The sequence below is a fragment of the Neomonachus schauinslandi genome, chromosome 15, assembly GCF_002201575.2.
Source record: "Neomonachus schauinslandi chromosome 15, ASM220157v2, whole genome shotgun sequence".
Classification (NCBI taxonomy): domain Eukaryota; kingdom Metazoa; phylum Chordata; class Mammalia; order Carnivora; family Phocidae; genus Neomonachus; species Neomonachus schauinslandi.
The window spans coordinates 53896764-53922635 of NC_058417.1; the positions used below are offsets into that span (position 1 = coordinate 53896764).

The window sequence follows — 25872 nt, forward strand, 5'->3', positions numbered from 1 at the left end:
AGGTCTCCAGGATCATGAACCGAGCCGAAGGCAGTCGCATATCCAACTGAGCCACCCGGGCACCCCCCAAGATTTTATTTTTAAGTAATCTCTATACCCAATGTGATCAAGAGTCACATGCTCAAAAAAAAAAAAAAAAAAAAAGGGTTGCATGTTTTACTGACTGAGCCAGCCAGTCACCCCCTGAATGTTCATTTTACTTTCAGAAAATATTAGGCCTCTTTTTACTCCCTGGAAAATAAACATGAATGCTTTCCTCATACTTCATAGCCACACCACTGGTGTTAGAAACACTCAGATCAGTGAAACCGTGAAACATTTGGAAAATGCATTAAGACATAGATGGTAGAACAGTGTGGAATTTTGTGCAAAACTGCATTAAAGGTCATCCTATGGATGGCTGTCTTCAGAGACAAAGATTTGGATGAAATTGTGATAGCCACAAGAATTTTTCTTCCTTTGCTTAACAATCTGTACCTCAAAAGAACGAACTATTGGGGTGACAAGATTTTCCTAACCACTCCAAGTCATCTTTTTCTACCAATTCAAACAGGCCGTTCAGAAGAACATCAGGGAAGGGGGAGTTTTGAAATTATGTCTTGTTTTCAGATCAAATTTCTTTTCTAAATGAAAGCAGCTGCTACACTTTCAGGCAGTATTTCCTAAGACTTACCTTTAAATTTCGAATTATCTTCAATTCGTTCGAGAAGTTGCTTATTTGTTAATTTAGAAACAGTCCTATTTTCTTTCCTGTATGCGTATGTATTTGCAAATATGGCATTTACAAAATAAATTACTCCTTTAAGTTACTGGAACACTTCTCAGTTTTCCATGACAAGGTCTGGGATTCCCTGATTTAAGTCCCCTTTTCTGCTTTGCTTTGGTGAGATAACAAACTAGTATTTGTATTTAATTAAGCAAGCCCAGCTGTCTCGATTTCACAGTTGTTTCAGCCGCTTTAATTTTGTCTGCGTGCCTTTTGAGCGTTTTGGGGTGGGAGGGGCGGCGACCGCCTTCCTAAACAAGCCCAGTAGACCGACGGGGATTGGGCAAAGCCTGGATACCGCTCAGAGACGCAGCTGCGACGACGTTAACTTGCAGACCACACAGGAGCGAGAACGGCCAGAGTCCGGAGACACAACGAGCTCGCTCACCCCGAGGCCAGACCCTGCACTCGCCTCAGAGCAGCCGCCCATCTCGCGCACGCGCAACCGCACCGCCGCGGCTCCCGCCGTCTCCGGGGGCCTTTTCCCTGGCCGGCGCGGAGCTGTCCGCGGCGGCGCCTGACCCGGTTGAAGGGTTATTGTGAGGACAGGCTGCCCTGGCTCTGTTTTCCCTGTCGTGTTGTCGCCAGCCAGGAAGGAGGGACATGTATAGAGTGTCGCAGAGGGAGGATCGTGGCCGAGAGCAGAGGCCCCTGTAGCGATGGGCGTTTGGGCCTGCAGGCAGTGCAGGAGGCGCTCCGAAGGGGGTCTTCTCTGGCAGCCGGCTGTGAGCGGGAGGCCCGAGCCCGGAGCATTGGCGGCCGTGCAAGTTCCAGGGGACTGAGGGGAGGCGGTATGGAGGAACTCGACGGCGAGCCGACCGTCACTGTAAGGGCACCCGCAACAGTCTTGCCTTCGCGGTCCGATGATTGTGTCTGCTTAGTCACTGTAGGCTTGTCTACCTCCCGCGAGGCTCCTGGCTCCCTCCCCAGCTCAGTTGCCACGGTTCGGAGGTCCCATTAGCTAGGTGCCCGTGTTTGGGTCGCAGTAGTGGTCGCTAGGTTTCTACTCTTTTTTGTATATTCAGAAATGCCTGGCTCGGAGGCCTCACTCCTTACTCCATCCCTCACCCTCTCTTGTCTTCCCGACTTTCCCATCCCACTTCCCTCGCTTTTCCTGTTGGACTAGTGCTCTAGTGAGCGGGCTCCGACCAAGCAGAGGTCGAAGGAGCTTTTGTCTTCCGCAGATCTAAGCTTCATATCGCAACACCATGAGCTTGGGTTCTGCTTCTTGTGCCGTGCTGGCCCAAGATTTACTAAAAGTATTCTCGGAGACTCCTTGTTCTTATTGCTCTGTTTGCTTTCAGTTCTGTCTGGACTTTGAAGAGAGTGTCAAATGTGAATGATCTATAATGTTCGTAAAGAGATTCGTGGCTTTTAGATACGAGATACTTACCAATCCTCCTACCTGGAACACTCTTTTTCTCTCCGGTTTATCTCCTCATTTTTCAAATGCAAGAACCACACCCTCATTCTCAGGAAAGCTTTCCCTTACCTCCCTGACTAGGGCAAATATTTCTGTCCATTATTGGCTTGTTCTGAACCTCCCAGCTCTTGGTAAGTTGTAAGCTTCACTAAACTAAACTGCAGGTTGCCTGATCGTATATTTATTGCTTTTGAGAAAGTTGAGATGCCTGCAGTTTTCAGCTCAATCCATCAGATGGAAAAGCAGTGTTTGACAAAACCAGAGATTAAAGATGAGGGTCATTTCAAAGCCAATTGGACAAAATGAGACATGAGATCGTAAATAGCAGTTAATGTGGGTTGTTACTCTATAAAACTTACTACTGTAGAGTGTTAATTTTTTAAGACCTGTATGAATTACTTTAAATATTATGTATCAAGGACTGTGTCAGTGTCAGTGAGAAGAAAAATTAGAATATCAGAATCACTGGAACTTTTTCAAACTACACATCATCTTGCCTTTCCCTCCTCCATTTATGTCAGAATCTTTCGATGGGGGCATCTTTCCAGTAACCTGCACAACCCTGGGGAGTCACTACTTTGATATTGAGCCATAAAATCTTTAAAAAAAATTAAAAAATAATATCTTTTGAAGAACAAAAGTTTAATTTTGATGAAGTCCCAATTTATAAATTGTTCTGTAGTTTGTGCTTTTTGTGTCCTATCTTTGCTTACATTAAGATCAAAAAGATTTTCTACTATGCTTTTCAAATTTTACAGGTTTTTCTCTACATTTGTGTCTAAGTTTTATATTGTCTATGGTGTGAGGTTTATTTTCTGCTTATGGATACCCATTTGCTTCAGTACCACTGTGTATAACACTTCCCCCTTGAGTGGCCTATTCATTAAGAGTCTGCTAAAACATCCTCTTTTGTGTTTATCTCTGCCTTAGCATTTCTCCACTTTTTTTTTTTTTAAAGATTTTATTTATTTATTTGACAGAGAGAGATAAGGAGAGCAGGAACACAAGCAGGGGGAGTGGGAGAGGGAGAAGCAGGCTTCCCACCGAGCAGGGAGCCCAATGCGGGGCTCAATCCCAGGACCCTGGGATCATGATGTGAGCCGAAGGCAGACGCCCAATGACTGAGCCACCCAGGCTCCCCTCCACTTTTCTTACTGCCTTTTTTTTATTGGACTTCCTCAGTAGACTGCTAGCTTTTGGAGGGCAGAAACTGTATTATACATTGTTGTATTTCTAGAGCACAGTACAGAAAAAGGCTTACTAGACATTGCTTAGTAGTTAAATGACTGCATTAGCCCTTCCTAAGAACTGACTGCACTTGTCTTGAGACCAGATTATTGCTGGCCAAATTTATTCTCTGCCAAAAATATTTATGGAGTGCCAACTTTGTGCCAGGGTCTCTTCTAGGCAGTGAATGAGAATCCCGGGATCCCCTGCCCTTGTGAGCTTTTATCTATTTACAGGGCAAGGTAATAACCATGTAGGAGAGTCATTTCAGGCACTGAGAAATGCTGTTGCAGTTATATGAGAGTTGGTGGCTTGGGTTAGACTGGTAGACATGTAAGTGGTTGGATTCAGGCTTATTTAAGAGTAGAACAGGATTGGGGCGCCTGGGTGGCTCAGTCGTTGAGCGTCTGCCTTCGGCTCAGGTCAAGATCCCGGGGTCCTGGGATCGAGCCCCGCATCGGGCTCCCTGCTCGGCGGGGAGCCTGCTTTTCCCTCTCCCGTTCCCCCTGCTTGTGTTCCCTCTCTCGCTGTGTCTCTCTCTGTCAAATAAATAAATAAAATCTTAAAAAAAAAAAGAGTAGAACAGGATTTACTGATTGGACAAAGGTGGTAAGAGAAAGAGAAGAATCAAAAGATTACTCCTAATAGTTGGGGAAGGTTTTATCCCAGTGGGGGAATGGAATGAGACTTGGAGATGAGCATCAAGAGTCCTTTTTTGGTTCTGATGCTATGGATATAGCTCTAGAGGTTAGGTAACCTATAAAGGTGTGGATTAGGTAGTTGGATATATGAGGCTGAGGCTCAAAGGGGTTGATCTGAGTTGGAGAGAAAAATTGAGAGTCCTCATCAGAGATGGCACAGAAGCCATGGTATTGGAGGGCTCCTTTTAGTAAGTAACAGTTCATTTTATTTTTTATTTTTTATTTTTAAAGATTTTATTTATTTGACAGAGAGACACAGCGAGAGAGGAAACACAAGCAGGGGGAGTGGGAGAGGGAGAAGCAGGCTTCCCACCAAGCAGGGAGCCCGATGCGGGGCTCCATCCCAGGACCCTGGGATCATGACCTGAGCCGAAGGCAGACGCATAACGACTGAGCCACCTAGTGCCCCAACAGTTCATTTTTTTAAAAGATATATTTATTTATTCATGAGAGAGAGAGGCAGAGGCAGAGAGAGAACCGATTCGGTGAACTCGATTCCAGGACCCCGGGATCACAACCTGAGCTGAAGGCAGACGCTTAACCAACTAAGCCAACCAGGCACCCCAGACAGTTCGATTTCTTTTCTATTTTTTTAAAATTCCCTTTTTCTGGGGGCGCCTGGGTGGCTCAGTCGTTAAGCGTCTGCCTTCGGCTCAGGTCATGATCCCAGGGTCCTGGGATCAAGCCCCGCATCGGGCTCCCGGCTCGGCGGGGAGCCTGCTTCTCTCTCTCCCACTCCCCCTGCTTGTGTTCCCTCTCTTGCTGTGTCTCTCTCTGTCAAATAAATAAATAAAATCTTAAAAAAAAAAAATTCCCTTTTTCTGAACTATAGATCGTTAAATTACAATATAGTAATTGATTAAGGATACCTCTTCTTTTTATCAACACTTGCAAAGTGGCAGGCTGAGTTGAGGTGCCCAGGAAAGCTCGCTTGCTTATTCAGGGTTTAACAGACTGGGCTGACCTCAACCACACTCAGCTGTATACATAGATTAGCACTTAACTTTCATGGCCACTTATTTCTAGGGTTCTACTTGGAAATCATTTGAAAGCAAAGGCTTTAGTAAAAATAACAGTGTCTGTGCCCTTTTTTTAAAAATTTTTTTTAACTAGTTGATTCCAGGAGTGAATTCAAAGAAGCAAATGTGTTTTGACTGGGGTCCAGGGGAGATGCTGGTGTGTGAAACCTCCTTCAACAAAAAAGGTAGGTTTTTATTTTATTTTTTTCTTCCAGGTTATCCATCTTGGCACCTTTGGTGGTTTTTCTCCTTTATTCTCTCAGATTTAACTAACTGAGGCAAGAAACAGTTGAACTTACTTTGTACCATTTTCATTTTTGAACCTTTAGCTGTTTAATATTTTCATTAATTTATGGGATCTGGAAGATGTTGAATCCAGGGAAAAAATTAATAATCTTTGTGGTGTTCCTTTGTATTTAAAAATTTCAGGTTTTTTCCCTTTCTTGTCCAGAATGACTAAATTCCCTTCACAGCAGCCCCCTTACCATGAAACTGCAGCTCTCATAGCCCTTACTTTTGTAGTATTGTGAACTTGATGAATTCTGTTAGCTGTTGATATAAAGCACAAAAGATCTGGAGAAGGAAATGGCTCTTCCTTTTTCTCTAAGCTCCTTCAGGTTTTGGACATGGATCTTTTCTTTCTGTTACAGACTCCTCTAGTAGCAAGATAAAACTAAATTTTGACATTTGATTTTGCTTTCTCCATTTCAAGAGGAGTTTCAGGAAATGTTGAAGATATTTTCTTGCAAATCTCTGATAGGTTCTTTATCCAAATGTGGAGGTTTTCCTCTTTTATAAAGAGGGGATTGCTCTAATGGAAGTCTTATAATTTTGGCAAATCATGTGGTGTGCAGTTCATGCAATTTTGAAGTGATGTAGTTAAAAAATTTTTTTCAATGTAGTTTTTCTTGATTTTATCATTAACAATTGTACCTGATGTTGCCAAAAGTTTATGGGATATTTTAGTATTAAAGATCTCAAGCTTGGGGTGCCTTGGTGGCTCAGTCAGTTAAGCATCTGCCTTCAGCTCAGGTCCTGATCCCAGGGTCCTGGGATTGAGTCCCGCATCAGGCTTCCTGCTTCTCCTTCTGCCACTGCCTCTCTGTCTCTGTCTCTGATGAATAAATAAATAAAATCTTAAAAAAAAAAAAGATCTGAAGCTTGGCAGAGCTCTAGAAGCTGCCAAAGGGACAATTGCTTAGAAGAGAACTTTCTTTGAATATGTCTGCCCTCTTTTCATACTTAATGGGAAAGCTTATCAGCATTTTTAGTTTGTCCTTGATTGTTGGAAACATGAGATTTTCTGTTTGTTTATGTCTATTGAAATCTCATTAGAGACAAGCCATTGAACATCATCACAGCTTGTTCAAGAAGCTGTTATATAAGAAATTTCCACAAGTTGCTGGTTTATAATTTATCATTATAGAGCCTTTTTATCACTGTTGCAAAATAGTTTAGGCAACTCTTGATTCTTTGTTTTAGGGGTAATGGCAGTACAAAGTAATATAGAAATATTATTTATTTGAATTTGAGGTTATATAAAATTTTGGCTGTAGGTTTTTTTTTTAGATTATTTATTTTTTAAAGATTTTTTTTTTTAAAGATTTTATTTATTTATTATTTGAGACAGAGAGAATGAGAGACAGAGAGCACATGAGAGGGGGTAGGGTCAGAGGGAGAAGCAGGCTCCCTGCCGAGCAGGGAGCCCGATGCAGGACTCGATCCCGGGACTCCAGGATCATGACCTGAGCCGAAGGCAGTCGCCCAACCAACTGAGCCACCCAGGCGCCCTAAAGATTTTATTTATATGAGAGAGAGAGAGAGCGTGAGAGCACGCATAAGCAGGGGAGGGGCAAAGGAAAGAGGGAGAAGCAGGCTTCCCGCTGAGCAGGGAGCCCGATGCCAGGCTCGATCCCAGGACCCTGGGATCATGACCTGAGCCGAAGGCAGACGCTTAACGACTGAGCCACCCAGGCATCCCAGATTATTTATTTATTAGAGAGCGAGAGTGTGTGTGCACCAGCAGGGGGCAGGGGCCAAGGGAGAGGGAGAAGCAGACTCCCTACTGAGCAGGGAGCCCAACATAGGGCTCTATCCCAAGACTCTGAGATCATGACCTGAGCTGAAGGCAGATGCTTAACTGACTGAACCACCCAGGAGGCCCTCAGCTGTAGGTTTATCTTATGTATTGAGTTATACATAGGCTAATATTGATTTTACTCTTTTTCAGCATATTTCAGTTGATGGAATCAAAAGGTAGTTCCAAAATAAGATCAAGTCACATGTTGGGCCTAGAGCTTTTTTTTTTTTTTTTTTTTTTTTTTTTAAAGATTTTATTTATTTATTTGACACAGAGAGAATGAGATACAGAGAGCATGAGAGGGAGGAGGGTCAGAGGGAGAAGCAGACTCCCCGCCGAGCAGGGAGCCCGATGCGGGACTCGATCCAGGGACTCCAGGATCATGACCTGAGCCGAAGGCAGTCGCTTAACCAACTGAGCCACCCAGGCGCCCGGGCCTAGAGCTTTTATTTTTTTAAAAGATTTTATTTTTAAGTAATAGCTACACCCAACGTGGGGCTCAAACTCACATCCCTGTGGTAAAGAGTCACAGTCTCTACCCATTGAGCCAACCAGGCACCCCAGACCTAGAGCTTACTTTAAAAAAATAAAAGAAAAAGTAGATTAATTTTAAAAAATAGGGGCGCCTGGGTGGCTCAGTCGTTAAGCGTCTGCCTTCAGCTCAGGTCATGATCCCAGGGTCCTGGGATCGAGTGCCGCATCGGGCTCCCTGCTCCGCGGGAAGCCTGCTTCTCCCTCTCCCACTCCCCCTGCTTGTGTTCCCCCTCTTGCTGTGTCTCTCTCTGTCATATAAATAAAAAAAATCTTAAAAAAAATTTTTTTTTAAATAAATGATAATTCATACTTTTTTTTTTTTGGGATAGAGAGAGAGCAGGCATGCGAGTGGGGAGTTGGGGGCAGAGGGAGAGGGAGAGAGAAAATCTTAAGCAGGCTCCATGCCCAGTGTAGAGGCTTTCGCGGGGCTTGATCTCATGACTCTGAGATCATGACCTGAGCCAAAATCAAGAGTTGGACACTTGGGCGCCTGGGTGGCTGAGTTGTTAAGCGTCTGCCTTTGGCTCAGGTCATGATCCCAGGGTCCTGGGAGCTAGTCCCACATCGGGCTCTCTGCTCCGTGGGAAGCCTGCTTCTCCCTCTCCCACTCCCCCTGCTTGTGTTCCCTCTCTCGCTGTGTCTCTCTCTGTCAAATAAATAAAATCTTAAAAAAAAAAAAAAAAGTTTAGGGTGCCTGGGTGGCTCAGTCAGTTAAGTGTCTGCCTTTGGCTCAGGTCATGATCCCAGGATCCTGGGATCAAGTCCCGAATTGGGCTTCCTGCTCAGCAGGGAGTCTGCTTCTCCATCTACTGTTACCCCTGCTTGTGATCTCTCTCTCTCTCTCTCTCTCGAATAAGTAAATAAAATCTTAAAAAAAGTTTAAAGTGAGTTCTTGTATGAGGGTAGTGGTGACTGATGTTAAATTTTTTCTGTTTTAGAAAAATCAGAGACCGAGCCAGGCTGCCCCTTTATCTATATCATCCGAAAGGATATAGATGTTTACTCTCAGATCCTGAGAAAACTCTTCAATGAATCCCATGGAATCTTTGTGGGCCTCCAGAGAATTGAAGAAGAGTTGACTGGAAAATCCAGAAAAGCTCAGTAAGTAGGCTGCTGATAGGTGCTGAAGTCCACAAGTAAATTGTGAAAACCAAATGAAATGCATTGTTGTCCTTTTTTTTTCCTTAAGATTTTATTTATTTGGGGAGGGGGCGCGAGCACAGGGGTGGGGGGGAGGGGGAGAGGGAGAGGGAGAAGCGGACTCCCTGCTGAGCAGGGAACCCAATGTGATGCGGCGCAGGGCTCCATTTCAGTACCCTAGGATCCTGACCTGGGCTGAAGACAGACGCTTAGCCAACTATGCCACCCAGGCGCCCCTAGAACTGTTTTTCTTGCTAAAGATTGCGTCTTAGTAACTAAACAAATTGCTTTCTTGTGGATATTTGTTTAGTTTCGTCATTTCCTTATTTATTTATTTATTTGAGAGAGAGAGAAACAGCATGAGAGGGGAGAGGGTCAGAGGGAGAAGCAGGTTCCCCGCTGAGCTGGGAGCCCGATGTGGGACTTGATCCCAGGACTCCGGGATCATGACCTGAGCCGAAGGCAGTCGCCCAACCAACTGAGCCACCCAGGCGCCCCTCGTCATTTCCTTTTTTAAAGACTTTGTTTTGAACTAATTTTGGACTTACAGAAAAGATACAAAAATAATAGATTCCTGCACATTCCTCACCCAGCTTTGTTACGTTAATATCTACATAACCATACTATTGTTACTTAAACCAGGAAACTTACATCAATGCATTATGATTCAAGACTTCATTTGAATTTCACCAGTTTTTCCACTAAGGTCCTTTTTTCTCCTCTACAACTCAGGTTGCATTTACTCTTTTTTTTTTTTAAAGATTTTTATTTATTTATTTGACAGAGAGAGACACAGCGAGAGAGGGAACACAAGCAGGGGGAGTGGGAGAGGGAGAAGCAGGCTCCACGCAGAGCAGGGAGCCTGATGTGGGACTCGATCCCAGGACCCTGGGATCATGACCTGAGCCGAAGGCAGTCGCTTAACCGGTTGACTGAGCCACCCAGGCGCCCGCATTACTCTTTAATGACCTTGACACTTTTGAAAAATATTGACCAATTATTTTGGTGACTATCTGTCCATTTGGGTTTCTCTGATGTTTTCTCATGATTGGAGAAAAGTTACATTTTTTTTAAGGTTATTCATTTTTAGTAAGAATACCACAGAACTGGTATGATGTGTCCTCAGTACGTCATATCATGGGGTTCATGATGTTGATGTTTTATACTGGTTTTGTTGACGTTGATCACTTGGTTAATGTGGTTTCTACTGGGTTTCTTCACTATAAAGTTACTGTCTTTCCCTTTGTAACTAGTAAGTATTTGGAGCAGAAACTTTTGAGATTATGCAAATCTTATTTCTCCTTAAATTTTCAACCACTAGTTTTAGTGTCCATCAGTGGATCTCATCTGCAACAATTAATATCAGTATGGATTCATGGATATTTATTTTACCTCCTGCGTTATCTCATGTGTTACTTATTTTGATGCTCAAGTTGTTCCAGCTTTGGCTGTTAGGAACTCCTTCAGGTTGGTTCCTGTCTTTGAGCAAGCTCCTATCTTCTATTGAGAACTTACTTGCTTTTTGTCACAAGATGCAGCAGGCTTATCTTGTATGTCATTTCATTTTTTGTAGATTGGTCCGAGTGAGTAAGAACTACCGATCAGTCATAAGGGCATGTATGGAGGAAATGCACCAGGTTGCAAGTAAGGATTTTATGTGTGTACATGTGATAGTAATTGAAATGTTTATCTGGCTGTAAATACCGCAAGGTAGAATCTATTTGACTTTCCAGTTTAAAACTCTTACTTCCTGTCTTACATAATTCTTTTTTTTTTTTTTTTTTTTTTACAAATTCTTTTTTTTTTTTAAGATTTTATTTATTTATTTGACAGAGAGAGACACAGCGAGAGAGGGAACACAAGCAGGGGGTAGTGGGAGAAGGAGAAGCAGGCTTCCCGCAGAGCAGGGAGCCCGATGCGGGGCTCGATCCCAGGACCCTGGGATCATGACCTGAGCCGAAGGCAGACGCTTAACGACTGAGCCACCCAGGCGCCCCTGTCTTACATAATTCTTAATTTTTTGGCAGTTTTTTTTTTTTTTTAAAGATTTTATTTATTTGACAGCGAGACAGCCAGAGAGGGAGCACAAGCAGGGGGAGCGGGAGAGGGAGAAGCAGGCTTCCCACCGAGCAGGGAGCCCGATGCCGGGCTTGATCCCAGGACCCTGGGATCATGCCCTGAGACGAAGGCAGACACTTAACGACTGAGCCCCCCAGGCACTCCTTTTGGCAGTTTTCTTGAGTACGTTTTTCTTTTTTCTTTTTTTTTAAGATTTTATTTATTTGACAGAGACACAGCGAGAGAGGGAACACAAGAGGGGGGAGTGGGAGAGGGAGAAGCACGCTTCCCGCGGAGCAGGGAGCCCGATGCGGGGCTCGATCCCAGGATCCTGGGACCATGGTCTGAGCCGAAGGCAGACGCTTAACGACTGAGCCACCCAGGCACCCCTTGAGTACATTTTTCAAGTTAGAGCGTATTGAGTCGACAGGTGTGAGACTGAGGGCCAAATTAACAATCTTTAAAAATCACATTCTTGGTTCTTTAACCTTGGTGATTTTTCTTTTCTTTCTTTCTTTCTTTCATTTATTTAGAGAGAGCATGTGTGAGTATTGAGGGAGGGGCAGAGGGAGAGAGAGTCTTAGACTCTGTGCTGATCTCAGAGCCTGACTTGGAGCCTGAACTAAAGATCCTGAGATCATGACCTGAGCTGAAACCAAGAGTTGTTCACTTAACCAACTGTGCCACCCAAGCACCCCTAACCTTGGTGATTTAAAGTCACCATAACCATGAGAGCCCCGTGACTCCTGGATGCTGAGTAGAGTCTTTTATAACCTGATGGTCTCTGGTTGCAGTTTGCAGTTGAGAGTGTCACTTGTAACTTGAGGGTGTCGGGTTTGCAAATCATTTATCTGCAACAGAGATATTAAGCATTTTTAAAAAATCTATAGTGAAGGAGTGCCTGGGTGGCTCAGTCAGTTAAGCATCCTACTCTTGGTTTCGGCTCAGGTCATGATCTCAGGGTTGTGAGATTAAGCCTTACATCGGGCTGAGTGTGAACCTGCTTAAGATTCTCTGTTCCTCTTCTCCCAACACCCCCCCCCCCCATATGCGCTCTTAAAAAATAAAAATCTGTAGTGAAAATGGGTGGTCATTAGCGGAAACAAAGGCATAAGCCAAAGAACCTGGTATATGAAGGTATAACTATGAGACTAAAAGTTTCATTCCTCACTTAAAATGTTTGTGTGTTGTTAGTTGCTGCTAAAGATCCAGCCAGTGGTCTCCAGTTCAGCAGCCAGGTAAGGGGGGGGCCACCTTTGTTGTCCAGCTGGCACCATTATGTCCTTCTGTGTCCTTAGCACCCACCTAGGGTGATTTTGCAATCATTATTTTTGTTGTTGTTTGTTTTGTTTTTTAAAGATTTGGGAGAGAGAGAGAGAGAGTCTGAGCAGGGGGAGGGGAAGGGAAAGGGGGGAAGAGAGAGAATCTCCAGCAGGCTCCCAGCTGAACAGTGAGCCCGATGAGCTAGATGCAGGGCTTGATCCCAAGACTCTAATATCATGACCTGATCTGAAATCAAGAGTTGGACGCAACCTACCTGAGCCACCCAGGTGCCCCACAATCATTGTTTTTGCAGAAGTCTTTTCTTTCCAGCTAGATAGACAACTCTTTGGGGGTGGTAAGGATCATCTTGAACTTCCTGGTGCCCCCTTCAAGGCCATAGCACATGGAAGACAAGGGTGTGCTTGATAAATACTTGTGTGAGTTTCTAGTTTTTTTTTTTTTTTCTATTTTATTTATTTATTTGAGAGAGAGATCGAGAGAGCACAAGCAGGGGGAGGGGCAGAAGGAGAAATGGACTCCCTGCTGAGTAGGAAGTCTGATACGGGGCTCGATCCCAGGACCCTGGGATCGTGACCTGAGCCGAAGGCAGATGCTTAACCGACAGAGCCACGCGGGTGCCCTGAGTTTCCAGTTCTTATGGGAAATGTCAATCCTAACCACATTGTGTCACCTGAGATAGTGAGCTGAGCTTTTGGAATCACTAATTATTTTTATAAACTGTACTCAGCTCATGAACCCAGTATTTTTACTGAGTTGTTTACTTTAGTTGGAGCTGGAAGATGAGTGAAAGAATTCTCTCTATTCGGTAGAATGTTGACAGTGTTCAGACTCCGTAGTGAATAGGGACTAGTGCACTGTGTCTGTTGCGGTCTAGTGCACAGTCAGCAAAGCATTTGTTTTCCCTTATGAATAAGGTAGTCTGTGTTTGTGTATGAAAGGATGATGGGGAAGAGGAGACTGCATGTTCCTAAGGGCAGGGTCCAGACCTGATTTATTTTTGGGTCTTATATTGGGTTTGACTTTTAATAGACTTTCTTAAACTTTAGTCCCTTGAATATCAACTTCACAGTTTTTTCTGTATCTGTAGAATTTTTAATATTATTTACTGAATATTTTTCTAAGAATCATCTCCCATTTACTTAGAGCCTCTTTCTAAATCAAAATATTCATGAAGACGTTGGGCGTGATGAGCTAATTATATTCTTCTATAATGTACTTTTTTTTTTTTTTTAAGATTTTATTTATTTATTTGACAGAGAGAGACACAGCGAGAGAGGGAACACAAGCAGGGGGAGTGGGAGAGGGAGAAGCAGGCTCCCCGCAGAGCAGGGAGCCCGATGCGGGACTCGATCCCAGGACCCTGGGATCATGACCTGAGCCGAAGGCAGTCACTTAACCGACTGAGCCACCCAGGCGCCCTCTATAATGTACATTTAAACTAAAACAAGAACCATTAAAATAAAAAAAAATGTTAGTCTGCCTACCACCCCCTAAAATTTACTCACTGGCTTCCCTGTGGGAAACCCTGCCATAGGAATATTCAGTAATTGTTGAGTTAATAATGAATGAATGTCATATGATTCAAGCCCTGCTTCTTCATTCCTTTACTCTAAGAGAAATGTCAGGAATGTTTTCAGTTAAAACTTTGTCTCCCATTTCTTCCTTAGGTCTCCATTTTGTCAGCAATGGAGCTCATTTGGAACCTTTGTGAGATTCTTTTTATTGAAGTAGCCCCAGGTGAGCATGGAATCACCCCTTCACAACATCAAAGGTGTCCCCCTGCCCTTTCCTCTGTCTTTCCTGCGTGTTGTGATGAGCGAGCGCTTTATTGCCAAGGATGCTCTTTTCCTCACTTTTCATCAGTGTAATTAGTAGAAAGCTGTACATAACACCAAGGAGGTCTGCCATTTTGTCAGATACTACAAAAAAAAGTGAGAAAGAATGCCTTCTGAAAACCTAAGATGTTGGTCAGGTGACCCCTGAAAAACACCAGGAAAGCATACTGGACTAGTGTGTGACAGGGGTGGTCAAGATTCATATGGTGGACTGGTCAAGCTTAAGAGTTTTTGGAAAGTCAGGGGAGAGGCATGGTAATGGGTTCTTCCTCCCAGCCTCAGAAAGAACCAATTCTGTCCACTCCTTGATCTCAGACTTCAGGCCTCCAGAAATGTGCAATAATAAATGTTGGTTGTTTAGAATTAAAAATAAAAATTAAAGGAAAAATGTCTTAGGGATGTGAGGAGGGATTAGATGGTGGGAGGCAAAGTCACTGGGAGAATTCTGTCTTTAGTGATTGGGGAGGGGGCAGCCCTACATGTGAACTGTCCACTCTGAATTATTCCATGTTCTTGAACTAAATTGTGGTCGATCTGGTATCCTAGCATGAGTGGGCTCTCTGTGGTGGTGCTGCAGGCTTTTTTTCATTCTCTTGATGGTTTATGTTTGCTGTTATCCATAAATGAGTGTTAATAATCTCTGTGCAGTCATAGGTTTTACTCATACTCCCGCTAAAGCCCTAAGCAATGTGAAATTAAAATTAGTTGTTTCTATGTTTACCTCCTCCAGTATATTTTGAGGGCTGTTGCTATGTTTTTATCATACCTAGCACTAGTCAGTAGCAATCCCTAAGTGGCCATTCCTTACATAGCCATAGAGTACCGCATAGTCATGAAGAATTGGGGGTGGAGGGGGAGGGGAGATTCAGCCCTTTGGAAAATTCATGAAAGGTGGAGCTGCCTGGCTCAGAGGAACTATTCGTAAAGGTCCATTTGCTAGTCCAGCCGTTTATCTAGGACCATATGGTGCCCACTGAAGTGGGATAAACTACTTCCTATATAGGCATCTTGTTTGCCCTACATTTTCTGTCTGTACATTGGGCAAGTGGAATTTGCTGCAGACAAAACTGAGGTTTTTGTGTGTAACAAGAGTCTTTCCTCCCAGCCGGCCCTCTCCTTCTTCACCTCCTTGACTGGGTCCGACTGCATGTGTGTGAAGTGGACAGTTTGTTGGCAGATGTCCTGGGCAGTGAGAATCCAAGCAAACATGAGAGCTTCTGGAAGTTGGTAAGCATCTCCTGCAGGCCGGGCCTTCCTGCCTTCTACCTCATGGTCTGTTTTTCCCAGTGCTTGCAGGCGGGCCTGAGGATTGCCTGCTGAGCCTGCTCACGCTCGGACTGGCTCCTTGGGTCTGATTATGGAGATGCTCTTAGATCTTTTCTTCCCTGCTCCACAGGAGAGTTTAGAACTAAGTTGTTTTGTAAGAAAAGTAATGCTTTGTAGACTTTCCAGTGAGCAGGGACATTTAACTTCTTTGTGAATCTAAGGAAGAGAAGACGTGATAAAACTGTTTGATAGAAGCTGGAGGGGGTAGGAGATTAAATGAGCAGGAGGGGTTTTGAGGTGATAGAAATGTTCTAAAACTGGATTGTAGTGATGGTGCACAACTCTGTAAACTCACTACTTAAATAGATGAATGTTTATAGTGTATAAATTATAGCTCCGTATAGCTATTAAAAACAAAAAGATTGATGATCCTGGAGTCATTTTGGATTATCAGTTTGGAAGTCAGCATGTGTATTGGGGTTGTGACTGTGTGTGGGTGGGTAGATATTATGTATTCTGTACTTACTGACCTGTGACCCAATTGGTAGGGACTGGGGAGAAGAGTGCTAGTTGACCTGAATAATGGAAAGTTGATTAGACTATAAAATCTGGAATTCCAGTAAAGAATTATAGCCTTTGATGCTATTTCTGGGCGTTTTGTTGCTGAGATCTGTGCAAGTGAGGGGAGAGTCTTTGTTCAGTATTGGGCCCAGATTTTGAGTCTCTGATTCATTCACTGAGTATTTATTGAGTGCTCCTGTTTGCAAGGCAGTGAGGAAACAACCATGACCAAAGTGGGCAAAGATTACTGCCCTTAGGAAGTTTACATCCTGGGTGGAGAGACAGGAAATAAACACAGCAACAAGTAAAATATGTAGCATGTCTAACAGGGAGGCACTGTGGTATGGAGAGCAGTAAAGCCAACCTGGGGAATTGGCAATTCTAGAGCTGGGGAATCAAGGAAGGCCTCCCTCATGAGGTGATGTGGGGGGAGGGGCATTGGGCCAAAGGAGGGGAAAGTGTTGTAGACAGTGAGACCTGCAAACGCTCTCACTTGGAGGCCCAGTGGGATCAGGAGCAGCGTGAGCAAGGGCAGGAGTTGGGGAGGTAAGGGCAGAGTCACAGGATCAGATTGGAGGGGTCCCTGGACTGTCCTAAGGACTTTAACTTTGAGAGAGGCGGTAGAGCAGAGTGGTGAGACATGGTCTGCAGTGCCAGACTGCCAGAGTTAGCATCCCAGTTCTGCCTCTTTCTAGCTGTGGGGTCTTAAATGTGTTACTTAACAGCCTTTAGTTTCTTTTTCTGTATAGTGCAGATAATAATAAGATTATGTTTGAAATTATGATTAGGGTGCTTGGGTGGCTCAGTCAGTTAAGCCTGATTTCAGCTCAGGTCATGATCTCGGGGTCCTGGAATTAAGTCTCACGTCAGGTCTCCCCACTCGTGCTCCTCCCTCTCCCTCTCCTTCTGCCCCTCGCCCCACTCGTGCTCTCTCTCAAATAAATGAAATCTTGAAAAAAAATTGTTATGATTAAAGGACATATATGTGTGTAAGCTAGTTGATGGATGCAACCCCTGAGTCAGATGGGGTGAGGGGGCGTTGGAGAGCTGAGTATTCCCACTGTGATTGGATGTAGGTGTTCAAGGCTCTCTGGCTGCCCTACAAAGGATGGAGCAAGGGTGGAAGCAGAGACCAGTCTGGAGGCTATGGTACTAAACCAGGCAAAGATGGTGGTGACTTGGACAAGGATGGGTGCCGAACAGAGGAGGTGGTGAAAAGTCATTAGATTCTGGATGCAGTTTACGGATATTGTTGATGGGATTGGCTAATAGATTAGATGTGTGTTTGTAAGAAATAGGAGAATGTGGGAAGATCAGGTTGGTGTGTTGGAGGCAGCCGGGTGTTTACTTTTAGACATGCTACGTTTAAGATGCCCATGAGGTCCAAGTGGAGACACTGTGTCAGCAGTAAGGTATACAAGTCTGGAATCCAGAGAAGGAAGTACAGGCTAGGGAGAAGTTGGGGATTTGTCAGCATATATATCTTTGGCTTTTTTGAGCATGACTTAGTATGGGAAAATGTTACTTTGTATGTTTTACGTATTTGTTAGTGTGTATATACTGTTGGTTGTTATTATTCATGACCGTTAAGGTCTATAAAGTTGTCTGGAACATTGTTATTACTGATTACTGTAATACAGGATTCTTCCAGCCTCTGATCCCATTTTTGTCAGGTCATCAGTATATAACTTTGTTTTATGTATGGTTTTGCTTAGAGACACCTTATTTAGTATATACTATTGACTCATTAACATTGATCTCATGGCCAACAACACTGTAGTGCATGCCTGAATGAAGCTTATCTAACACACATTTTCTCCCTGTGGGCCATCATCCCTTCTTAGCACTTAGCACTTAGTATAGCACTTCAGCACTATGCTTGGGGCTCAGCAAAAAGCACCACAATACAAAAAAAGTGGCACTAGGTAGATCCTGAAAAAGACACTTGTTTAGGGCGCCTGGGTGGCTCAGTTGGTTGAGCGACTACCTTCGGCTCAGGTCATGATCCTGGAGTCCCTGGATCGAGTCCCCCATCGGGCTCCCTGCTCGGCAGGGAGCCTGCTTCTCCCTCTGACCCTCCCCCCTCTCATGTGCGCGCTCTCTCTCTCTCTTGCATTCTGTCTCAAAAAAAAAAAAAAAAGACACTTGTTTAGTGTGAGAGTTGATACAAGAAGGTAGAGCGGCCCCACCTTGTTCAACCTCAGCTGGGAACGTGCACATCAAGTGACTCAGTTTTTGCCACTCTGCACATGTCCACAAGTAATGGTGAAAGTACCTCACGTATTGATTTTGGGGTTACAAATGTTAACAAGTAGGCAAATTCACAAATATGGAATCTCTGAATAAAGAGGGTTGACTATTTATATTGAGTGTATGTGTGTGTATGTATATTTGAACTGAACCAGTCTTTACTTGATGTACTATGTCATTTTCTGTTTTCTATTTCATTCATTCATTCATTCATTCATTACATAAATTCTACATCCAGTGTGGGGCTTGAACTCATGACCCTGAGATTAAGAGTTGCATGCTCTACCGACTGATCTAGCCAGGCGTCCACATTTCATTTATTTTTTAAAAAGTTGGTTGCAATCTGTAATGGGTTACAACATGCAGTTTGAAAAGCATGGTCCAGGTTAAAACCCTTAGACTAGATGACTTAGATTACTGCTGGAGGGAAGGAACCATCACACTTCCATAAGGCTAGGAAGCCCAAGTGTGGATTGAAGAGACTGGCTTCCGGGCTTGCGTGAATGTTCATGCTCTTGTGTGTCCTCCAGGTGACCATCTTGGTACTACAGGGCCGGCTGGATGAGGCTCGGCAGATGCTCTCCAAGGAAGCCGACGCCAGCCCTGCCTCTGCAGGCATGTGCCGAATCCTAGGGGACCTGATGAGGACAATGCCCGTTCTCAGTGTATGTGGGAGCAGCCCTGCTCTGCTGGGTCACAAGAGAGGGGTTCGTTCATTAAGCACAAGGGGTTTCTATGGCGATGGCATCTCACTGTGTCTCTCCCCTTAGCCTGGTAACACCCAGACGCTGACAGAGCTGGAGCTGAAGTGGCAGCACTGGCATGAGGAATGTGAGCGTCACCTCCAGGACAGCACGTTTGCTGCCAGTCCTCACCTGGAGTCTCTCTGCAAGGTCTGTGGAAAGGAAGTCTAGGTTGGGGTCCAAGTTGGGGCTGTGACATCCAGCACAGCAACGGCAGGAACATGATCCTCTTTGGACAAGGCTATCCATCAGCTCTGCCAGGAAGGAAGAGCTTTCAGATCAGATGCTCTAGTTGAGATCAGGAGAGGTTTTTTGTTATATTGTTTAGATTTTATTTATTTATTTGAGAGAGAGCACGCACAAGAGAGCATGAGTTGGGGGGGGTGGGGTTGGAGAGAGAGGGAGAAGCAGGCTTCTCGCGGAGCAGAGAGCCTGATGCAGGGCTCGATCCTAGGACCTCAGGATCATGACCTGAGCCAAAGGCAGGCGCTTCACCGACTGAGCCACCCAGGCACCCTGAGATCAGGAGAGTTAACAGAGAAGTTGGCTCTGGAACTGAGGTAAAAAATCTCTTTCCTTAGATCATGCTGGGAGATGAAGCTGCCTTGTTGGAGCAGAAGGAGCTTCTGAATAACTGGTATCATTTCCTAGTGACCCGGCTCCTGTACTCTCATCCCACAGTAAAACCCATTGACCTACACCTCTATGCCCAGGTGAGCCTGAACTCCCAAGGGATGGTGGTGGGGAGTAGGAATCCTGCGGGCTAGGTCATTTTCAGTGTGCGGCCTCTTTGAGTTGAACCTCCCTGGAGAACAGGAAGGGTCTTCCCTTTGCCCCTCCCTCCTCCTTTTAAGTTTATTTTTTTTAGTAATCTCTACCCCAAACGTGGGGCTCAAACTCAAGACTCTAGAGATCATGAGTCGCACGTTTTTCCAGCGAGCCAGCCAGGTGCCCTTCCTTTGGCCCTTTTTGAAGGACCCCATCACCCTTCTCCAGGGTTCCCTACACAGCAGCCCTGCCTGCCCCCTTGAGTCTCTGCTTCCGTCTGGGAATTGAGTGGGTCACCACCTTTCCACAGTCCAGCCTTGACCTGTTTTTGGGAGGTGAGAGCAGCCCAGAACCCCTGGACAACATCTTGTTGGCAGCCTTTGAGTTTGACATCCACCAAGTGATCAAGGAGTGCAGGTAGGAATTGCTGTGCCACCACCTTTTCTGTCTTTACGTGTGCAGTTCAGTGACACAAAGTATAGTCAGAGTGTTTTGCAACCGTCACCCCATCCTTTCTTAGAATGTCTTCTTCCTTCTTACTGGTGTCTTAACTTTCTTCCCACACACATGCTCCCCTCCTGAGCCACATGGAGGTAGATAATGGCTTCTCTCTGGACAAGCTTGGGGACCTTCCTGAGGCTTGAGGGCTACTGTATTTATAACAGTTTTCATTTCAGGGATGTTTACTTGAAAAATGTTGCAGTAAATTACTTTGATACTTATTTATTTATTTATTTATTTTTAAAAGATTTTCTTTATTTGAGAGAGAGACCACAAGGGGGGAGAGGGAGAAGCAGACTCCCCGCTGAGCAGGGAGCCCGATGTGGGACTCGATCCCAAGATTCCAGGATCATGACCTGAGCCGAAGGCAGTCACTTAACCAACTGAGCCACCCAGGCGCCCTACTTTGATATTTAAAATCCAGAAAAAGCCAGCAAGCCTATTTCTTGGAACTTGATGGCTATGCAGACTGCCTTAAGGGAGAGCACTTCTCAGTAGTCTCACTCTCTAGTGAGCCACGGCCTGCTACCCCAGCAGGCTCCGGGCTGAGTCTGTTTAGAGCAGGGATTCTACACCACCCCTCTCCTCAAAAGGGTGTCTTGTCAGTGCATTGAACCTTCAGCAAGGCGGGAAAGGGAGTGTCAGACATAATGAATCAAAGGTACAGCTTGTCAGGAATTTCCATATATAGTTAAGTCAAACACAGTTTGGCGTCCCTTGTGCAGCCCGGACAAGTGGGTATTGCATTGAAGACTCCTGGAAGGGAGACTGTTGGGAACTACAGCAGACAGCCTTGCTCAGTATCAAATTCACTGACCTCTACTGGATCTTTTTCAGTAGATCTGGGCAATGGGAAGGGATCCCCTCCTGCTATGCTCCTCCTGTTTGAGCCAGAACAAAGCCGGAGCTTGAAGAAAATGGTGCTAGATTTGGAGAAAGAAAACCAGGTTTTGTGTCCATATTCTTTTCACAGACGTGTAGCTGGAGCTGGAAGATGACTTACGGAATCCAGCTGGTGGGGGGTGGGGCACCTACACAGAGTGGTTAGTGAGAGTAACTTACAAAGGTGTACACATACATGTTGTTATTTGGCTTTGTCATTATCTCTGCCTATAATTCGAAGTAATGGGCATTCCTGAATACACTGTCTGTTATAGCAGTGGGTTATTTCCACCAGGGCTTCCTTCATAAGCCACATCTGAATTTTTGGAAACAAATCAGATTTGAGCAAAACCAGGAGGAGGGATAACGAAAGGGGAAAGCACACTGTTCTCTGCAGTGACAGTAGAAAAAAGAGAGGGGTGCCAGTGAAGAAGAGTGACTTTCATGAATGCCACACAAAATGGCATCACCCTCCTGCCAGTCACACATAAGGATCAGGCTCTCAGTCCCTTAGTCTGGGCATCTCTTTGTCCTGGCAAGCAGGAAAGGGTCTAAAGTATTTCTGTTTCCTATAAATTTTGGAGCTTGGGTTTTCTTTCTTTCTTTCTTTCTTTTTTTAAAGATTTTATTTATTTATTTGACAGAGAGGAACACAAGCAGGGGGAGTGGGAGAGGGAGAAGCAGGCTTCTCGCCGAGCAGGGAGCCCGATTTGGGGCTTGATCCCAGGACCCTGGGATCATGACCTGAGCCGAAGGCAGACGCCTAATGACTGAGCCACCCAGGTGCCCCAGAGCTTGGGTTTTCTGATCAGGAAGCTACTTCCTACTCTGTTTTGAAAGTGGTACTGTAATGCAAGTCCTGGGACCTTATTTCAGGTATTGGTGGAAAGGCTGAAGTATTTTCAGAGAGAGTAGCAGAGTTTTAGAAATGTGCCCTCCTGGGTGGGGAAGGATTGGATTTGAGGTCTTGTGAGCACTTGGTTTCTCCTGAGTTATACCACTCAGACCCAAGCTGGGTTCCTGGGAAAGTGGTGAACATCTGGAATTGGGCCAGTGGGCTGGTGGTGTAGGGAAGTCTTGCTGCTTTCTTTGGGTGTGATGTCAGTTGGGTTCATGACTACCTTGTAAAGGGGAACGAGGGGAATACTTTTTAAAGGTGCTACAAGGGAGGTGTTTTTTTTTTTTTTTTTAAGATTTTGTGTATTTGACAGCACAAGCGGGGCAGTGGCAGGTGGGGTGAGAAGCAGGCTCCCCACTGAACACGGAGCCCAGTGTGGGACTCGATCCCAGGACCCTGGGATCATGACCTGAGCCGAAGGCAGAAGCCCAACCCACTGAGCCACCCAGGCGCCCTAGAAGGGAGATTTCTAAATGGGCACCTGGTGATCCCCACGTTAAGTCAGCCAGACCGTTTGGGGCAGAAAGGGCAGTAAAGCGTTCTGAAGTAGAGCACAGGCCATAGTTCATCAGCCCCTGCTGAAGGGCCACATGTTTGCCTGTTATCTCCACGGCTGAAAGGAGAAGTTGGGAATCCAAGTGCTCATCTTTTTTTTTTTTTTAAGATTTTATTTATTTATTTGAGAGAAAGAGAGCACAAGAGGGGGGAGCGGGAGAGGGAGAAGCAGACTCCCTGCTGAGCAGGGAGCCTGATGCGGGACTCGATCCCGGGACTCCAGGATCATGACCTGAGCCGAAGGCAGTCACTTAACCAACTGAGCCGCCCAGGCGCCCTCCAAGTGCTCATCTCATCTTCCCCGCCGCCACCCCCGCAGCTTACAGCTTCCCCTAAAAGCCAGTTCTGGGCGCCTGGGTGGCTCAGTTGGTTAAGCGACTGCCTTCGGCTCAGGTCATGATCCTGGAGTCCCGGGATCGAGTCCCGCATCGGGCTCCCTGCTCAGCAGGGAGTCTGCTTCACCCTCTGACCCTCCTCCCTCTCATGCTCTCTGTCTCTCATTCTCTCTCTCTCAAATAAATAAATAAAATCTTTAAAAAAAAAAAAAAAAAGCCAGTTCTGTGCTATCTGGCAAAAGGAAACAGGGAGCTGGCACACACGCACCGAGAGCTGAGCAACATGGCAGTTTTCTGGTGCCCTTAAGGTCCTCCCAAAATAATGAGCTAGAAGGAAACAGGTTTCCTTCAAAAACTAAGAAGAGGCCTAGTTTAATGTTTTCCTAAATCTAGAATTTTCTTGCTGGAACTTTGGCCTGGCCCATAACTTTGGCTGCCGCGGGGCGCAGACAGACCTTCACACGCCATTTGCAGAAGGTCCACGGGCGCCCGAGCTCAGCTAGGCAGTGGTTGCTGTAGAGCCACCGAAGCGAGAGAGGAGTTGGGGTGAGGGGGCAGCGGTGGCTCCAGTGTAGGGCAGACAGTCCGTTGGAGAGCTGCAGTCCTCCGGGTAGGACCTTCACCTGGCTGGTGTCCCCAGCTCCAGAGTTCTCTCTTTTCTAGCAGAGGCCATCCCAGAGCTGTTAGTTGAGCCTTCCTCAAACATCTTTGAATGATGGGGCTGTTTGCCTGGCCTACACAGAGCTTGCTTTTGGGGTTCTCCATCATAGTGTGTGAAGCTCCAAAATTTGTTGAGATTTATCTAGCTCTTCAGGGAGGGCGAATAGGCCTTGTTCAGCATAAGCTTGTCTTGGTCACTCGAGCTGTGTCATTAGCTCTCTGCCTTCGGTGGTCGCTGCCCTGCAGCCTTAGAGGCTGCTGTATCCCCCCAGGGAGGTGCTTGAGGGCTGCCAGACTGGGGCGTGCTGTCACTGGCTGGCTGTCTCGTCGTAACCGTCAGCATCAGTCTGAGTAACAGCAGCTGTGTAGGCCAGATGTTGTGGAACCCCTTAAGAGAGGACCTTATATCAGATTGGAAGGTGAGGGAAAAATTCTTGAAGGAGGCTCCATTCAAGTTGAGTCCTAAAAAGTTCAGCAAAGAAAGTTCAGCAAAGAACATCAGAAAAGATCATTTTAGGCAGAGAGAAAAGCATGGGGAAAGGCACAGGCAGGAAAGAAAGAAGGCCTGTTACCTGCTGAAGGAACTGCCAGCGTCTCTTAGAACCGAAAGACTAAGGGAGGGCTTGAGGTGACAGAGATCAGAAAGGAGTCAGATTAACAAGGACCAGAAGCCTCTGTGACTCAAACTATATATCTTACATCTTCTTTATCCACTCATCAGTCGATGGACATTTGGGCTCTTTCCATAGTTTAGCTATTGTAGATAGGCTGCAATAAACATTGGGGTGCATGTACCCCTTTGAATTAGTATTTTTGTATCCTTTGGGTAAATACTTAGTAGTGCAATTGCTGGGTCATAGGGTAGTTGTATTTTTTTTTTTTTTAAGATTTTATTTATTTATTTGACAGCGAGAGAGGGAACACAAGCGCGGGGAGTGGGAGAGGGAGAAGCAGGCTTCTTGCCGAGCAGAGAGCCCGTTGTGGGGCTCAATCCCAGGACCCTGGGATCATGACCTGAGCTGAAGGCAGCCAATTAACGACTGAGCCACCCAGGTAGTTGCCCTGGGTAGTTGTATTTTTAACCTTTTTTTTTTTTGGTAAGTAAGCTCTGTACCTGGTGGTGGGCTTGAACTTGAGACCCCGAGATCAAGAGTTGTGCACACTACCAACTAAGCCAGGCGCCCCTTCTATTTTTAACTTTCTGAGAAACATCCATAGTGGCTTTCCACAGTGGCTGCAGCAGTTTGCATCCCCACCAACAGTGCACAAGGGTTCCCCTTTCCCCACATCCTTGCCAACATCTGTTGTTTGTGTTGTTGAGTTTAGCTGTTGTGACAGGTGTGAGCTGATAGTTCACTGTGGTTTTTTTTTTTTTTTTTTTATGTTTTATTTATTTATTCATGAAAGTCAGAGAGAGAGAGAGAGGCAGAGGCAGAGGGAGAAGCAGGCTCCCCGCCTAGCAGGGAGCCCGATGCGGGACTCGATCACAGAACCCTGGGATCATGACCTGAGCCGAAGCTGAGCCACCCAGGCGCCCCAGTTCACTGTGGTTTTGATTTGCCAGTGTTTTCAGTGTTAAACCATATTTTCCTCCTTTCTGTCCCAGCAGTTTCCCCTCACAAGGCCCTAAGTGAGCTGGCCTATGCTTACCTCGAAGTTTGAGTCACACGGGCTTCATTCTGAAATAGGAACAAGACAGTTTCTACTGCAGGGCCTTTACACTGGCTGTTGCCCCTATTTTGGGAGGGCTCCTTTTCCTTGTCTTCCTTTGTCCTCCCCTCCTCCTCCAGCCCTCTGTTCAAATAACTACTCCCTCTTGATTCATTTTCTATATGGAGCTTATTCTAGGAGGGTGGACTGTGCATGTAGTGTATGTGGGAAGGCAACTTGTTTTTATGTCTTGTAGGTTTATTTTATTTTTTTCTTTTTTTAAAGCTTTTTATTTATTTGAGAGAGAACAGAGTGAGCGAGAACACAAGGGGAGGGGAGAGGCAGAGGGAGAAACAGGCTCCCTGCTGAGCAGGGAGCCTTATGCAAGGCTCGATCCCAGGACCCTGGGATCATGACCTGAGCCGAAGACAGACGCTTAATTGACTGAGCCATCCAGGCACCCTATATCTTGTAGGCTTATATTTGCTCACCTCATTTAATATTTTTCCCTAGGACCAGCCATTTTTTTTTTAAAGCTTTTCTTTATTAGTTTAAAATGCACGTGCCTGAGAGCGGGGTTGGGGGGCGGGCAGAGGGAGAAGGAGAGAGAATCTCAAGCAGACTCCTTGCTGAATGTGGAGCCTGATGGGGGGATCAATCCATGACCCTGAGATCATGACCTGAGCCCAAATCAAGAGTTGGATGCTTAACCACCTGAGCCACCCAGGCACCCCAT

General features: G+C 45.5%; 1 protein-coding gene across 3 annotated transcripts in view; it reads left to right on the forward strand.

Moving 5' to 3' along the window:
• The first annotated feature begins 1357 nt into the window (after positions 1–1357).
• The window catches only part of NUP85 (nucleoporin 85), a 34328-nt gene continuing 9813 nt past the window's right edge, over positions 1358–25872 (forward strand). For 2 of the 3 annotated variants that reach the window (XM_021681007.2, XM_044921512.1), the window contains exons 1-11: positions 1358–1592; positions 5231–5321; positions 8689–8851; positions 10464–10534; positions 12143–12186; positions 13900–13969; positions 15173–15294; positions 18675–18809; positions 18915–19037; positions 19469–19600; positions 19966–20072. In XM_021681007.2, coding sequence (XP_021536682.1) covers positions 1560–1592; positions 5231–5321; positions 8689–8851; positions 10464–10534; positions 12143–12186; positions 13900–13969; positions 15173–15294; positions 18675–18809; positions 18915–19037; positions 19469–19600; positions 19966–20072 — 1091 coding nt within the window. In that variant the 5' untranslated portion in view covers positions 1358–1559. The remainder of the gene's footprint in view (positions 1593–5230; positions 5322–8688; positions 8852–10463; positions 10535–12142; positions 12187–13899; positions 13970–15172; positions 15295–18674; positions 18810–18914; positions 19038–19468; positions 19601–19965; positions 20073–25872) is intronic. The other variant, XM_044921513.1, reaches the window with a different exon arrangement.